This window comes from Peromyscus leucopus, chromosome X (genome assembly GCF_004664715.2).
Source record: "Peromyscus leucopus breed LL Stock chromosome X, UCI_PerLeu_2.1, whole genome shotgun sequence".
Taxonomy (NCBI): domain Eukaryota; kingdom Metazoa; phylum Chordata; class Mammalia; order Rodentia; family Cricetidae; genus Peromyscus; species Peromyscus leucopus.
Genome location: NC_051083.1, coordinates 133,330,510 through 133,347,984, shown reverse-complemented (window position 1 = coordinate 133,347,984; position 17,475 = coordinate 133,330,510). Strand labels below are relative to the sequence as shown.

At 42.4% G+C, this 17,475-nt stretch overlaps 1 protein-coding gene across 6 annotated transcripts in view; it reads right to left on the bottom strand.

Annotated features, from left to right (window-relative positions):
* Mtm1 (myotubularin 1) overlaps positions 1 to 17,475 on the bottom strand; it is a 138,404-nt gene that overhangs the window by 2,927 nt on the left and 118,002 nt on the right. For 5 of the 6 annotated variants that reach the window (XM_028856586.2, XM_028856589.2, XM_028856590.2 and 2 more), the window contains one exon: positions 6,539 to 6,715. The exons of the other annotated variant lie outside the window; for it this stretch is intronic. In XM_028856586.2, the coding sequence (XP_028712419.1) occupies positions 6,539 to 6,715 (177 nt within the window). The remainder of the gene's footprint in view (positions 1 to 6,538; positions 6,716 to 17,475) is intronic. 6 annotated transcript variants of the gene reach the window in all.

The window sequence follows — 17,475 nt, the reverse complement described above, 5'->3', positions numbered from 1 at the left end:
AGATGTGTGAGAGAAGAGCTCTGCAGGAGATTCATGTTCCAAAGCCATCAGAAGTGACTTTCCAGAAATCTTGAGCAGCATATGAAACTGTAAGAAATAAAAGCTAAATCCTATAAAAATGCCTTCCTTTAGCACATATAGTAGCTCCCAGAACTGCCCTGCATTAGTCCATGGTAAACTGTCTAGCCAAGCTATGAGTGCCAACAAAGCTGTGAGACAGTGAGCAACACTGGCAAAGGCTGAGAAGAACGGTCCCTGCTAGCAAGAGACATGTGATACTACCAGGATTCTAGAGGAGCAACCCTGAGTCTTGAGGACTAAGACCATGTCTTAGCTTCTTGTGGCTGCCTTAATAAGTGAACACAAACTTTGGTGGCTTAAAACAAAAAGTTATCTACCTTGTTTCTGCAATGTGAAAGCCCTGTGGGCCAAGTGTCTGGAGGCATTAGGAGAGAATCCTTCCTTGCTCTAATCTTATTTCTGATGACTCCAGCTAACTTCTTAGCCCATGAAAATATCACCCTAGTATCTGGATCTGTCTTTATATGGCCTTTTCCTCTCCTCTGTACCTGTACTCCTCTTCTTTGCCTTTGTTTTAGGTAGGAGAATGGTTATCAGTAGATTTAGGGCCAATGTAAATTACAACTGCATATACCTATTATCTAAATAGGGTAACTGCAATGGTTGATCTTCATGTCAGTTTGACTGGATTTGGAATCACCTAGGAAACACACAGTATGTCTTTAGGGCACTCTAGAGAGCTTTAATTGAGGAGGAAGGATTCACGCTGAGAGTGGCAGCAGGCTATAGGATGGGTCCCCACATTGAATAAAAAGGAGAAAGAGCTGAGCATCAGTATTTATCTCTCTTTCCTGACTGTGGGCCCACTGTGATAAGCTGCCTTAAGCTCCTGCCACCATGCCTGTACTGCCATGATGGATGGTATTCTCAAACTGTGAACCTATGTCAGGTATTTTTGTCACAGCAACAAAAATTACTAATACAGTCACATTCATAGTGTTTAAGTATATGTATATGATGTATATGTGTGTGTATGTATGTATGTATGTATGTATGTATGATTTGGGGGAGAGAATAGGTGCCATTCAACCTACTTCAGGCTTCCAAAGAGTGAATCAGTTGAATACAGCTGCATATGTGTCTACCTCCACATTTCTATGGGGATTGCTACTTTAAATAGCACTTGGATTGTTCAGGGTCCACATCTTTACCAAACTGCCCTCTTCACTCTGTTTGTCCCCAGTACTGTTTTCAAAAAAGCATATGTGGTGTTAGGGGAAGAATGCTTGGTACAGCAGTTAATACCCACTCGGTGCTGCTCAGTAAAATCCTTTGCCTAGTTTTCTCTGTGTTCAGCTGTGGGCCAGGTGCCAGTCTAGTTGTTCAGTGATCAAGAAAGCCTGATTTCATGGTGTATATCTTCCAGCAGGGGGCGACAGATCAACAATAAACAACAATTCCATGATGTTATAGCCTGCTAGAGGATGATTGATACTAGAGAGTAGAACAAGATAGGAGAGTAGTGGACAGGTATGGTCTTACTGGGAGTATAATTTGGGTTTATGAAATGAGACACACTAAAGAAGGAAATGAGTTTAGGGGAAAGGCTTGAGAAGGATAAAGGAAGAACAGAGGCCAATGTGGCTAAAAAACTGTTTCACAAAGAGTTATTGAGACAGGAAAAAGAATAAAGGTACAGGGTCACATAAGGCATCAGAAGCCACTATAAAGACTTGATCCTCGAGTTTGGATGAGGTGAGTATCTCCCTAGCCAGAATGGAGAAGTGATGTATGCAGATGTCAATTTTACAAGGACTGCTTTGGCTGTCATGCTGAGGACAGATTCAGAGGAAGCAAGGGTGGCCCCAGGAGTCCATCTAGAAGTTTACTGCTATCACATAGCTCACCCTAAAGTGGTGGCAGAAGCATATTGAGTATTGCTGGGACTCTGTGTGTGTGTGTGTGTGTGTGTGTGTGTGTGTGTGTGTGTGTGTGTGTGTGTGAGAGAGAGAGAGAGAGAGAGAGAGAGAGAGAGAGAGAGAGAGAGAGAGATATTGATTTATTTTATGTGTATGGGTGTTTTTTCTGCATGTATGTATATGTACAATGTGCATGTCCGATTCCCACAGAGGGGTCAGAAGAGGGCTTCGCATACCCTAGGACTGGAATTACAGATAGTTGTAAGCTGCCATGTGGGTGCTGGGAATTGAACCCAGGTTCTCTGGAAGAGATCAACAAGTATTCTTAACCATTGAACCATCTCTCTAGCCCTCCTCTCTCTGACCTATATATTTTGATGACCAGATGGGTTCTCTTGGCACATTGACTGTGGGGTGAGAAAGAGAAACGCTTCAAAGATGACTCTAAGTTTCCTGATAGGGTGAGCAGAATGGTGATGCCCTGAAACTGAAATGAAATGAAGCAGAGAGAGGAGCTGGAGGGGAACCTTAGGTGTTCTGTTTGGATGTGTGACATTTAATTTGGAATCCCGCCATTATTTATTCAATAAATAATGCCATCTTCTTATAATAAATAATGTCAAGTCTCCACAGCCATGCTGGCCTGTTCTTAAGTCATATTAATTTTTGTTTTTATACGTTATCATGTACTAATTATACAAAGAGTTTCATTATAACATTTTTTTTGTTGTTTTTTTTTTGTTTTTTGAGACGGGGTTTCTCTGTGTAGCTTTGCACCTTTCCTGGAACTCACTTGGTAGCCCAGGTTGGCCTCGAACTCACAGAGATCCACTTGGCTCTGCCTCCCAAGTGCTGGGATTAAAGGCGTGCGCCACCACCGCCCGGCTCATTATAACATTTTTATACATATTATAATTATTTTGATCCTACTGTTGATCCCTTTTCTCTTCCTAACTAGTCTTCACTTCCTACTTTAATGCCTTTTTCCCCTGGTGACCCAGTGAATTTAATTAGGCTTGCTTATAGGAACACGGGTACCTTGTTAGTGGCTGATACACAGGAAGAAATATCTCCCCCTGTCCCAGCAACCACTAACTGAGAACAACTCCACAGGGGTGGGGGCAGGGGGCAAGGTCTCATAGGTTACTTCTCCCTAGCTACTGTTAGCTGCTTATAAATCCTTAAGGAGGGGGCTAGAGAGTCCTTCCTCTCAGTTATGGTTAACAGCCTATCAATTCTCAGGAAGGGGTGAAACCTCATGAGTTCCTCCCCTTAGCTTCTGTCAACTGCCTATTAATTCTCAGGGAGGGGCACAGCCTCATTAGTCCCTTCTCCTAGCTGTTCAGTACTTATAACTTCTTGGGGGTGGGAGATAAAGATTCAAGAGCCGCTGTCGTCTAGCTATTGTAGACTGCCTCTAAATCCATATTGGAGGTGGGCATGTGAGTACCCCCATGACAGGATTCAGACAAGCACAATCTTATACAGGTCTGGGTCATATAATTCTTGACATATAGGAGGGCAAGTTCTTCCTTGATATTCTCCCAAACAATTTTGGTTATCTAAAAAATAATCTTCCATATGAACATTAAATTTTAGAGTCAGTTTGAACACTAGAATAAGCACATATACTTAGACAAGAAAAAGAAATCAGATGTAACAAAATCATTTTGCTGTGGTATGTATGTATAATTAGAATGAGTTTTCTAAACTATTAGCAATAAGAGATTAAAAATTTACAAATGAAAATGATCAGTGATGAATATAAAATACACAGAAGTCATTAACCTATAGATAGAAAAAAACACTTAAACAATATTAACAGAGGAGTCCATTTCTGAGAGTATATAAACAAACAAGCAAACAAACAGTAAAATTTAAAGTCCAATGACTTCAAATGCTCTACCTGAACTTCTCAATTAGAAATGAGCTGTGAGTAAAGTGTGTGCCCAACTCAGAATGACATACAAACCACAGGATAGCTCATCAAAGAAGCATTTTATCCCTCAAATGATTTTCACATTCATATGCCTTTTAACTGTTCTACATGTCAGATGGTTTATATGTCACTGGGCCTGTTCTTAACTTTCAATTACCAAGTTTGATGTCACAGCAAGAACTGACAAAGTCTGCTTTTAAGAACAAGCTAACCTTGTCTTCATCAAGTTAAGAGCTCATTATGGAAAGGGGCTGCATATTCTTTTCTTTCAACATGGGCAGCATATCATTGCATTGTGAATACTGTAGGTGGCCATTAACTGAATGCTTTCTAGGTCATGCAAATGAATAATCACTTAACTTTTAAGTGGTTAAGTACATTCTTTCAGTTTTACATTATATAATTTATAGTCCTATGTGATTAGTTCTACATAAGCAGATCTCTAAAGACTTCTCACATACTTAATTCACACCTCTATTATCAGCTTCATCCCCATGCACTGCAATTATCAGCTTATATGCCCCTGCCAGCCTGGAGACTCTTGTCAGCAGAGATCATTTCTCCCTAACCCCTGTATTCTTCCAGTGCAGGACATACAGGAACACTTAGTATTTTATAGAAGAAAATATGAAGTGCCCAGGGATATCAATTTGCATAGGAATATTACAGTCAGAAAAATCTACACAGGGAAGGTAATGTTTTTGAATAGATGCCAACAGATCATGATATAGAGCAATTAATGTCTGAAAGTAAAAGGTTCCCTCAAAGAACGAACATTCCTGTTTATCCAGGTCCCATTTCGCTAAACCCTTGGAGAATATGGGGTGGGGGTACTTTATAGAATGTTCTGATGATGATGATGTCCCTTCAAACTAGCCTAATCAGCAAAATAAAACAAAACCAATCAAAAGGTCCCAAACCAAATGACTTGTCATATAATCATTGTTACTTTTTTATCGTAAGAAATTATTCAAAATCCCTTGTAATACACAAATTTTGACAAGTACAAGTAGAAAGGTAATTGTAGAATATGCAGACACTGTAAATAGTTCCTCATAGCCAATGGTTAAAAGAAAGCTATGACAAATACAAAAAGCGCTTATTTTAGAAGACAAACACTGTTCAGTATGAGTGAGTGTGTGTGTGCACGCGCATGCGCACACACTCTTATTTATCTATTTATTCATTCATTCATTCACTTATTTATTTATTTATTTATTTGTTTATTTGGAGACAGAGTCTCACTGTCTAGTTCTGGCTGGCCTGAGCTCACTATGTAGACTAAGCTGGAGTCAAAGTCACAGAAATCTGCCTGCCTCTGCCTTTAAAGTGCTGAAATGAAAGATGTGATCCATCATGCCCATCTTATATTTTTAATTGGAAAATAAATATGTGTTCTGTAATTGCAGTTAGAAAAGACCCTGTTTACTTGTTACCTGATATTCTAAATGCCAGAACTACTGTTCAGTAAATTCCCTCAAAGTACTTCTCAAATTCCAAACTAAATGGGCAAATGTTCTCAAGCTCTGGCACCTGTCACTTTCCAAAAAGAATGCACATTTCAAATAGGGCCACATTACAAAAGCCTTTCACAGAGACTTGGAAGTGAGGGTACCAGGTTTAAATGAGCAATTCCCCAGTGAGTATGAGGCACAGGATGGTGTGTGGAGAAGCCAATGAAGCCAGTGAAGCCAGTAAAATCAAGAGTGAAGCTCCCTGCCTTGTCACCCCAGCCTACCACTGATGGGATTACAACTGAGGTTCTTGCAAGGTGGAACTGTGAAGGGAGTCAATGCCCTACACCACAGGAAAATGAGCAAAACTACCAAGAGCCACTATAAACACCATAAGACTCAGAACAAAGCTGTCAGTGGAGGCACTTTTCTTTGAAGCCTTATAAATAGGCTGCTTTTTCTTCTGGTTTAAGATGAAGTTGTGAGAAGGGAAAGCCCACAGAAATGTCTTTATTTAAATGTGAAGTATTTCACTTCAAAAACTGCTTCCATTTTGACTGATAAGTAGGTAGCTAAATTTACTAACCATTGGTATATCGGTACCTTTATTTTAGATATAAAGATATCCAGTAAGAAGCATGCTGAGGCCAGCTTACTTCATATTTACATCTCAACTGGAGGGCAGAAAAATGTTTCCTCACTTTTAAATGATCACTTACGTCTAGTCAGTGCAGAGAACTTTTGAGACAAGGTCTCAAGTAACCCAGGCTTGTCTCAAATTCACTATGTAGCAGAGGTTGGCTTTGAACTTCTGAATAGCCTACCTTTTACCTCCTAAGTGCCAGAATTAAAAAAGTGCACACAATGTCAGGGAATTATGTACAGAGTTTTCTAATCATGTGTAAACATTTCAAGTGATTAAAGCAAACCCTTAGCTAGGAAAATTTAGCAACTTTATAGAGTTTTAAAATGGCTTACATTATGGTTAAAAAATTACAGCATTCATTTGGGCAGAGAAATATAAGTTTAATTTCAAAATTCATGGTTTAGTAATTCACAACAATTTTAAATTAGGGTTAGTTTAAAAGCAAGTATTTTATTTATTATGTTTGTTCTCAGAATGTGAACAAACCACCAGCACAGCAAACAGCATGATATTATCTGGGGTGAGCCATTCAGTCCAGCAAGGCTGTCTTTTCACTTACTTGTTGCTTGATTCTGGGATTCCATCGAATGTAGTAATTCACCCACAGTTCCAAGTGGCGCATACTGGCAACTGGATATAAAACCCGATTGATTTCTTTTGTATAGAAGGGGTTTTTGAATTTGTCTTTATTGCTATTAATTAGCGACCACACAGAAACTGTTCTTTCTGTAAGTTTCTACAGAGAGAGAAAGAAGAAAGATAAACACACTTACAAACCACCCTGCAGCCGGTGGTAATACAATTCGGGAATAGTACCAATGATAGGTATATATTATTCTCCATAATAGCTAAGAAAAAGAATCACTGAGTGCATACATCTACTTCCTGATATTTGCATAGATAACTGCCTAGCCACTGTTTCTTCTGGGAGACAGATGATAGATTCACAACATGCCCCACAGTTGGGCATGCCCAGCGGACCTAGACACTTCTGCCTAGCCAGTTCCGGGTCAAAATAGCCATTTCTGGGTCAAAATGTCTCACATGACCAGGACCCTGTGACTTTGCATGGTTGCATAAAGCGTGCAGTGCAGCCATGTGATCTACACACATGCGTGGAATAGCCACATGGGCCTGTGTGCACAGGAGCCCAGCCTTTATAAGCTGGCGCCATATTCCCAGCTTCCCTCCTTATGCATGTGTCTTTCTAACAGGCCTGAGCACACCTCTCTCTCTCTCCCTCTTATCTTAATAAAACTCTTGTTAGTGGATTCTGTCGTGTTTCGTGACATTTCCTTGCAGGGTAAGAGCGCCGCAAATAACCAACATCTGGTGTCATGAAGACATGGGTGCTTCCGGGCGCCCTGCACCTGGAAACTCATAAACTGGGGACTCTGCTCTATATGCGACAGACCACTGTCCATTTGCCTGGCCGCATGAATTCCATTCAACACCACTGCTCTGATTGGTGAGTCCCCTACTTTTCGGCCAGTGTAAACGGTTTCCTGAATCTGTGAGAACAACCATTGGGCATCCGTTGCCTCACTGAGTATTCTTGAAACTGGGGGACCCCCGGCCACGGTCTTTATTGGCTACAGTCGGCCCCTATCACAGGCCTAAATTTCTAGCCATCTACCATGTCTGCAGCTTGAGATATTCCTTGAGGTTGGACCACCACCATTGGGTGCGTCCTGAGGCTGTGTGGGAGCGACATGTTTTTCCGGCTTGACGAAGCGGTAGACACTGTTCCAGATTCCCAGGGAATCCTTGCTTCATGCAGGGGGGGGGGGGCTGCTTTTCGGCTGACAAGCCATCTAGCAGCCTGTGCCCAGTATCTGTCCTTGGCTTTAGGGATGCCTGGGGCCTTGGCTCCAGATCACGTTTTTTTTTTTTTTTTTTTTTTTTTTTTTTTTTTTTTTTTTAAATTTTTCTGCCTCTGCTGCAGACATGGGAAATAAGGCTTCCAACCTTATCAGTCCTACTTCTTCCTTAGGCTGTCTTCTTGAAGCTTTGAAACCTCTCAGCTTAATGCCTTACTTAAAGATTCCTAAGTTTATCCATCTCTGTACTAAGAGATGGCCCAAATATGCTTTAGAAAATAACAAAAAAATGGCCGCCGAGCCACTCCTTAGACCCTGATATTTTACGGGAACTATCTAATTTCTGCTAGCGAACAGGCAAATGGAAAGAGTTGCCCTATATCATAGCTTTCTTGTTTCTCAGTGCTAAACCATCTCTTCTGGATTCCTTCTCTCCTGCTCATATGCCCTTAGCTATGCCTAAACTAGAGGATTCTCTGACTACAGAATCTCTGACTCTAGATCCTGCTAATGAACCTCCACCTATCCGACCTCTGGTTCCCACCCCTACTCCTAGGGTGACTGTTCCTTCAGCTCCTCTTTCGGATTCTTCTTCCTCTAAAGCCAATTCTTCCTTGGCAGCAGCTGCTCCTCCCTCGGCAGTGGTTTTTTCCAAAGGCCCTGCCCTGGCTCCGACCTTTACTCCTCCTACTACCCACTCTCAAACTGCTAAAATGCCTGATTCCAGCCACCCAAACCCTTCCACTGTTCTCCCTTTGTGAGAGGTGGCTGGTGTGGATGGACTGATTAAGGTCCATGTTCCATTCTCTCTCGCAGAACTCTCTCAGATAGAAACTAAGCTGGGTTCTTATACTTCTAATTCCTACTTCTAAATCCTTTATTAAACAGTTTCAATATATAACTCAATCTTATAGTCTCACCTTTCATGATATATACATGATACTTTCTAATAATTTACTTCCTGAGGAGCACAGGCAGGTATGGGAACAGGCTAGGACCCATGCAGACGAAATTCTGCAGACTAATCCCTCATACCCCCCAGGAGCTGAGGCAGTTCCTGACCAAGAACCACACTGGGACTATAACACCCAGGGTGGCTCTCTAGCCAGAGATAGGTTTATTACCTGTCTCCTGACAGGCCTCCGTAAGGCTGCCCTAAAACCAGTAAACTATGAAAAACTAAAAATTGTAAATTCAAGATAAGGACCAAAATCATCTCATTTCTTGGAGCACCTTACCAGGGCTCTACTTCAGTTCACTAGCTTAGACCCAGAGAGCCCTGAGGGCAGGCAGCTCCTAATGACCCACTTTGTCTCACAGAGCTTCCCCAATATTAGGGCTAAACTTAAACATTTAGAGAATGGCCCTCTGACCTCACAGGTAGATGTGCTGGATATAGCATTTAAGGTGTACCATGGGAGAGATGAGAAGACCCAAAAAAGGAACTGCCAGATGCTGGCAAACACTATCTGACTGGCTCCCCGAAAGCCATCTGGTCCCTGTTTCAAGTGCGGGAAAGTAGGCCATTGGGCCCTGGCTTGCACCACCGCCCCACAAAGGGCACCAACAAGGCCTTGTCCAAAATGTTGCCAAAAGGGTCACTGGTCAGCTGATTGTCCTAATGTCCCAAGTGACATAGGAACACCAGACGAAGACGACCACAACCCTTCGGCTGACTTTCTAGGCTTGGCCTACAGCGAGGACTGATGATGCCCAGTTTTTGCCCTGGCCACTCCCATCTCACACAGGGAACCAAGGGTAGTAATAAAAGTAAATGGGTGCCCCATCTTGTTCCTTTTGGACACCGGAGCTACCTACTCTGTCCTAAGAGAGTTTTGGGGGCCTACCTCTCCTTCTCATCTCCCTATTGTCGGGGTTGGGGACAGCCTTACCTACCTCATCAGACACCACCACTTAATTGCATTTTCAGAGGCATCCCTTTCACATACACATTCTTAGTGGTGCCAAGCTGCCCTGTACCTTTAATGGGGAGGGATCTTCTAGCTAAGGTAGGAGCACCCATTTCATTTGCTCCCCACATTCACCTCACCCCAGACGTGCCAGCAGCTCCCCTCCTCCTTCTCCTAGCTACTCACTCTACAGACTCTAACAGTTTTTTTTCCCTTGCCAGCCTCTCAGGTAGACCAAAAAGTCTGGGATACACAAAACCCTTCTATCGCTAGACATCATCAGCCTATATAATTATCCAGCTACAAGATCCTGCCAGATATATCACCCAAGCTCAGTACCCTCTCTCACTCCAGAGCCTAAGAGGACTTAAGCCTATCATTTCTGACCTTCTCAGGAAAAAGCTGCTCCGCCTAATCTCTTCACTTTTTAACACCCCCATACTTGCAGTTTAAAAGTCTAATGGAGCCGGGCAGTGGTAGCACACGTCTTTAATCCCAGCACTCAGGAGGCAGAGCCAGGCGGATCTCTGTGAGTTCGAGGCCAGCCTGGTCTACAGAGCCTAGTCCAAGGACATGCTCCAAAGCTACAAAGAGAAACCCTGTCTCGAAAAAACAAAACAAAAAACACAAAAAACAAAAAACAAACAAACAAAAAAGTCTAATGGAACCTACCGCCTGGTTCAAGACCTCCGGCTCATTAACTCTGCAGTGGTCCCTCTCCATCCTGTAGTGCCTAACCCTTATACTCTCCTGTCCACTATCCCTTCAGGAGCGTCTCACTTGTCAGTTCTAAATCTCAAAGACGCCTTCTTTTCTATTCCTCTCAGTCCTCAGTCTCAAAATATTTTTGCTTTCACCTGGACTGACCCTGACACCCTCCTGTCCACAGAGTTGACGTGGACTATTCTGCCACAGGGATTCAGGGACAGTCCACACCTATTTGGTCAGGCTCTGGCCTCTGACCTGCTTTCTCTGTCTCTCCCTGGCTCTAAACTAATACAGTATGTAGATGATATTTTACTCTGTAGCCCATCCTTACAGGTTAGCCAAACTAACACCTCTGCTCTCCTAAATTTCTTATCCAGTTGAGGTTACAGGGTATCTCCTTCTAAAGTTCAGCTGTCCACTCCCCAGGTCACCTATTTGGGTCTATTACTCCAACCCATAAGACTATTACTGTAGACAGAAAGCGACTAATACAGCCTCTTACAGTCCCTTCTGTCTTTCCTAGGAATAGCTGGCTTCCTACGGTCTTGAGTTCCATCTTTTTCTCTCCTTGTTCACCCCTTATACGAGGCAGCTCAGGGCTCACCACATGAGCCCCTCCTCCATCCTGACACTAAACCTTTCCAAAGGCTCTTTCCAACAGGCTCTTCTTCAGGCCCCAGTGCTTCATCTTCCAGACTTAACCCGTCCCTTCTCCCTCTATGTAGCAGAGAAGGAAGGATTTGCCCTTGGGAACTCTAGGGCATCAGCTGGGACCCTCCTTTGCACCTATAGCCTATCTGTCAAAGAAGTTAGACTTTACCAGTCAGAGCTGGGCACCTTGCATCTGTGCCTTAGCAGCTGCAGAGTTCCTTATTCGGGAATCAAAGAAGCTAAGCTTTGGGTCACCCATAATTGTGTTTTCTCATCATAATCTGTCCCATCTATTAGCTTATAAAGGCTTACAAACTTTACCTTCTTCCCAGGTTCTTTCTCTTCAGGTGGCATTACTAGAGGATGCCACATTTACTTTCCAGACTTGTCCACCTCTTAATATTTCAAGCCTCCTCCCTCAACCTAATGCTGACTATTCTCCTTTTCATTCCAGCAATGAAACCTTAGAGGAGCTGTTACTACACCCTTCACACATACAGGAGGGCACACTGCCTCAGGCTACTTATACCTGGTACACAGATGGCAGCTCCTTTTTATATGAAGGGACCCATAAAGCAGGTTATGCCATAGTGTCAGATACTGAGATAATAGAGGCACAGGCATTACCCACACACACCAACCAATAGACTGAGCTGATAGCTCTCACCTGTGCCTTCCAATTGGTACAGGGACAATCTTTAAATGTTTACACAGACTCCAAATATGCTTTTTATATCCTCCTGTCCCATGCTGCTATTTGGAGGGAGCGTGGCCTTCTCACAGCAAAAGGGGGGTCCATATCTAACTCAGGTCAAATAATGGCCATGCTGGAGGCTTCCCACCTCCCCAAGGCTATAGGAATTGTCCACTGCCGGTCTCATCAGACCAAGCTCCATCATCTCTAAGGGAAACAACCAGGCTGATCAGGCAGCCAGGACAGCGGCCCTCCAGGGCCAAGTCTCACCTCACCCACCACAGGGAATCCATACAGTACAGCTCATATCCTCACAGGGAACCCCTGACACTAGGCAAATTCTTTCCTATCTACACCAGCTCTTTCATCCTAATAATCTTGCTCTGTCTCAATTCATAAAAGCTCACCTGCAGCCCAACTCTGAGGACTTACTTGTAAAATCTGCCAAAAAACAGATCCCAATACCAAGTACAGGAGTCAACCTTTTCCCACCCACCAGGCTAGAGGTTCCCTTCCAGGAACTGACTGGCATCTCGATTTTACTCACATGCCCACCGTCAGGAAAGTTAAATATCTCGTGATGGTGGACTGATTTTCAAATTCGGTGGAGGCATATCTGGTTTCTAATAAGCAGGCTCAGACAGTTGCAGACCTCCTTCGCCGAGAAATTATTCCTCGGTTTGGGGTTCCTGCTTCTCTTCAGTCTGACAATGGCCCGGAGTTCACCTCCCAGGTTTCCCAGACACTAGCTAAGGCTCTTAACATTCCTTGACATTTTCATAACCCATACCGTACTCAATCCTCAGGAAAGGTGGAGCATACCAACCAGTTTTTAAAAACTATTCTTACTAAGATGTTACAGGAACTTTACCTCGACTGGGTAAGATTATTGCTTCTAGCTCTTCTCAGACTCAGGGCTCTTCCTAAAAAGCCTCATTCAATTTCTCCATTTGAATTAATGTATGGAAGGCCGGTTCTAATACCAGGTCTTTTATCCAACCCTCCAACTGTTCCATATAGCCTGTTAACTCCTCTTTTATGTCACCTAAGGTCTATCCTATGGAGCTACACAGACTGTTCATTATCTCAGCCGTGTGACAATAATTGTCCAACTCCAATCCACATTGGGGATCAGGTTCTTCTCTTCCTTCCAGGCCAGCGCCCTTCACCCCTTTCCCTTAAGTGGCAGGGATCCTTCAAGGTAATTCTTGTGACTCCTACAGCTGCTAAACTCAAGGGCTTTCTTCATTGGGTCCACCTGTCTCATCTAAAACCTTTTATCTCACTTCCATCCCAGAAAAAAATCTCTCTTCATACACAGTGATACAGACAGGGCCTCTCACTCACAAGCTCCAGAGGACATCAGGATCCACTGCCTTGTCACCAATTCCAGAGGAATAAGGTATCACCCCTTCCTTTCCCAACTAGGGCCACACAGAGCCAGAGGCAAAAAGGACCATCAAAAACATCCAGGCGGTAAGGAAAATATAATACAACAGTCTATCATTGTTCAATACTCAACAACTGATCACCTACGTTTCCTAAATGCTAACCTAATAAGAGAAACAGGTGCCTTAAATAAACTACCTCTAATAAGGCTTGTCTCAGGTAAAAATTAAGCAGAGTACTAAGGCCAGCTCTACCTCAGATAAATGTCACATGTCTCCATCTGGGCAGGCCAGATCTACCTGAGGTAAATGTCAACTCCAAAAATAAAATAGTAATGATTCTTTTTTCTCTAAGCTTTTTCTGTGTCACCAGTATCTTGTCAGACAAAAGGTTCCCAGCCACACCACGAAGGATGGACAGCTGCAGAACAAGGGGATGGCAGAACATCATTTCTGGACCCCCCATTTTTCACCATAAACTATGGAAAAACCATCATCCCAGGACTTCACAAGCTACCCTCCGCATTTCCCCCAAGAGCCAACTGATGCCCACTATTCAACTGGAAGCAGTCTTTGAGAGAAAGGAAGCCCCATACCCACTCAACTGCCATGTTTTTCTTTTAAAAAACACACACACACAAGAGTCAGGGATGATAGATTCACAACATGCCCCCATGGTTGGGCATGCCCGGGGGACCTAGACACTTCTGCCTAACCAGTTCCGGGTCAAAATAGCCATTTGGGGTTCAAAATAGCCATTTCCGGGTCAAAACGTCTCGCGTGGTGACAAGGACCCTGTGACTTTGCATGGTTGTGTAAAGCGCACAGTGCAACCATGTGATCTATGCACATGCATGGAATAGCCACATGCGCCTGTGTGCGCAGGCGCAGCCCATCCTTTATAAGCCAGCGCCATATTCCTGGCTTCCCTCCTTATGCATGTGTCTTTCTCACAGGCCTGTCATGTCTGTCTGTCTGTCTCTCTCTTACCTTAATAAAACTCTTGTTAGTGGATTCTGTCGTGTTTCATGACATTTCCTCACAGGGTAAGAGCGCTGCCAAATAACTAACAACAGGGACTCAGAATGCTGCAGCACTGAATGTAACTCACTGACCTACAAAGACAATTCCTGGCTAGGCAAAACATTTATGAACAGATGGGCCACACTGTCTTTTTCATTCCCCTCAAAGGAAAATTAGGAAGTCCCCACTGAGTTCCCATTTTTTTCTACTTGTTAGAAATATAAAGTTTAAACTTGTGATTACTTAACAATAGGTATTTGGACAGTTACTTTAACCAACCATCCAGATATTTAATCTACATCAGAGCCACATACAGATATTTGAAAAAATATGGATAACTGACTACACCAAGTCTTCAGTTTTTAACTGATATCCATGTTCTCAAAAATCATTTACAAGTTTGTTTTTTATTACATTTTACCAAAATTTCACCATAAACTATGGAAAAACCAAAGCTGAGGAATAAAAAATATAAGAAATAAAATTACCAAAATTAGAATTTGACTCTTCCTAGTAATGTCTTTAATAAGACAAGGAAGACACTAACAGCTAAACAAAAATTCCTGTAATGCATGTAGTTCATTTATAGAAATGATAAATCATGAGAACTGTAAAGACTAGATTTGCACTTGTCATCAGGTCTGATGGTTGTTGAGAGAGTTGTTGCTTTTCCCTTAACTGTGAAACTGTTTGACTTTTAAAACCATATATAGTATATAATACAAAACAGAAAATGTGCAAAATAAGCATAATCCAGTACAGATTTTGGTATCAGAAAAGTACAAATGAACTTTCTGGGGTGGGTTCAAAGTGTACTATCATGATTTATCATTGAAGTCATTACTAGGAAGAGTCAAATTCTAACTTTGGTATTTTTATTTCTTGTATTTTTTTATTTCTCAGCTTTAATTTGGTAAAATGTGTATAATAAAAAACAATAAACTTAAGTGTTTTGTGAGAGCATGAACACCATGTGGTTAAAGGGACACAGTCCATTGTGTTGGGGAACACTCCATGGCAGCAGGAGTGTGGAGTGGCTGGTTACATCTTCTCAGCAGCTAGGAAAGCAGAAAGCATCAATGTCCACCCTGCAGTGAACCACTTCCTCCAGTAAGGTCCCACTTTTGAAAGGTTCCAACTTATGAACCCACGGGGGAACATTTCACACCCAAACAGTAACAGGTTTCTAGGACCTATTCATACTATAACCAAAGATGTGCATTTTTGTGCATTTTTTTAAACCACTATCCTACCCCCCCCCCCCCGTTAACTGTCCAACTTTCCATTACTATAGGTTCAACTCACATAGACTCTTACTGAATTGTTTCTGTGGTTACTAATGCTTTTATTCTACCCATGTTGCACAAAAGGCAGAATTTCATTTTTAAGGCTGAATTATATTCCATTTATACCATGGAACATATCACTTTTTATTTTTTATTCATCTGACCATGTGTATTTAAGGTGATTCCAGATTGTGACTCTTGCCTTTTGTGAGTAGTGTTTCTGTAAATAGGAGTGCACTTAGCTCTTCTACATAAAACTTGATTCCTTTGTTCCTTTTTGTGCTACTGGAGTTTGAACACAGGACCACTAAGGTCTATAACCAGACTATTTTAATAATATTTTATTTTTATTTAAGAAAAAGTATTTAGTGGAATGTGTGAGTGCAGGCACATGTATGCCATAGCCTGAATATAGAGTTCAGATAACTCTGTGGCATTGGTTCTCCCTTTCAAAGTTTACACTGATTTTAGGGATCTGTTCTGGCCAGTTTTATGTATACTTAACACATGTTAGGGTTATCAGAGAGGAGGTAACCCCATTTGGAAAAAAAAATGCCTCGGTGTAGACAAGCCTGTAGGGCGTTTTCTTAATTAGTGATTGATGGTGGCAGGGATAGGGTGTGTGTGTGTGTGGGGGGGGTCGCCTATGGTGGGTGGTTCTGTCCCTGGAACCTGAGTTCTATAAGAGATCAGGCTGAACAAGTCACGATGAGCAAGCCAGTAAGTAGCACCCCTCCATGACTTCTGTATCAGCTCCTGCCTCTAGAATCCTGCCCTGTGTTAGTTTCTGTCCTGACTTCCTTCTGATGAACTCCTGATGGACTATGTGGAAGTATAAGCCAAATAAATGCCCCACCCCCACCCCACGTGCGCTGCAACACATGCACACAAGTTGCTTTGGTAATGGTATTTAATCACAGCAATAGAAACTCTGACTATGACAGAATTGAACTCAGATCACCAGGCTTTTGAGGTAAGCACTTTTACCTACCCACTAAGTCATCTCACTACTTCCTATTTTTTAAAAAAAATGAGACAAGGTCTCACCAAGTCACCAGGTCAACCTTAATCTTGCTTTGTAGCCTAGACAATGTTTTAATTTATGATCCTCCTACCTCAGTTTCCATAGTAGCTGGGATCACAGGCCTGACACACCTGGCCTGGCTTTGATTTCTTTTGGATACACAACCAGTAGTATCAGGCTTGCTGGATAACAGAGTGGTTCTGGTTTTAATTTCCTGAAGAATCTTCATACTGTCTTCCATGAAGCTTGAGCCAACTTGTGTTTTTAATTGATTTATCTGGTACTTGTCTTCTTATCCTCCAAGTGCATGCCTTTATTGCTACCACATAGCTATCCAGTTGCAGGTGTTAACTACTGGCATGGTCACAATGTCTTTCTTTCCCCCATTCCTGCCCCACATACAAACTTTTTTCTGCCACACATCTCTATTACAGAGCACAGCTCTGACTAGCTCAGTGTTTAGTAGTTTCATTCTGATGACTAAGCACCTGCTGTTTGCAGCTGAGCTCTCCAGCTTCTGTCCTGTGATTGCTTTCCTTTTCCTGCACTCATTGATTTTCTCTTGATTTCACAACTGTTTTACTTTTCTTGGCATTTACAAACTCAACTCCAAGCTCTCCTTATTGTGTCACATTTCACCAAGGAATCTTAAGCATATCATATGACCCAAATGTCTCTGTCATAGTAGCTTCAACTTACACCAGTTGTTCCTTTGCCTTGTGGTCAGCTCTCATCAAGAACTTCTTTGCTGGAGCCCTCACTCTGGGAATTCTGTGCAGCCTTTTCTTTTCATGGAGTGCATATTTTGGCCAATTCCAAAGGAAGGCACATTTGAGGAAGTAGGTTTTTTTTTTTTTTTAAATGTGAGTTTGTGTATGTATGTGCACATGCACATGTATATTTGTGTGCAAACTAGTCACTAATCTAGGTGTCATCCTAAGAAATGTTCTCCATCTCTTTAAAGACAGGGCCTCTCATTGGCCTAGAGCTTA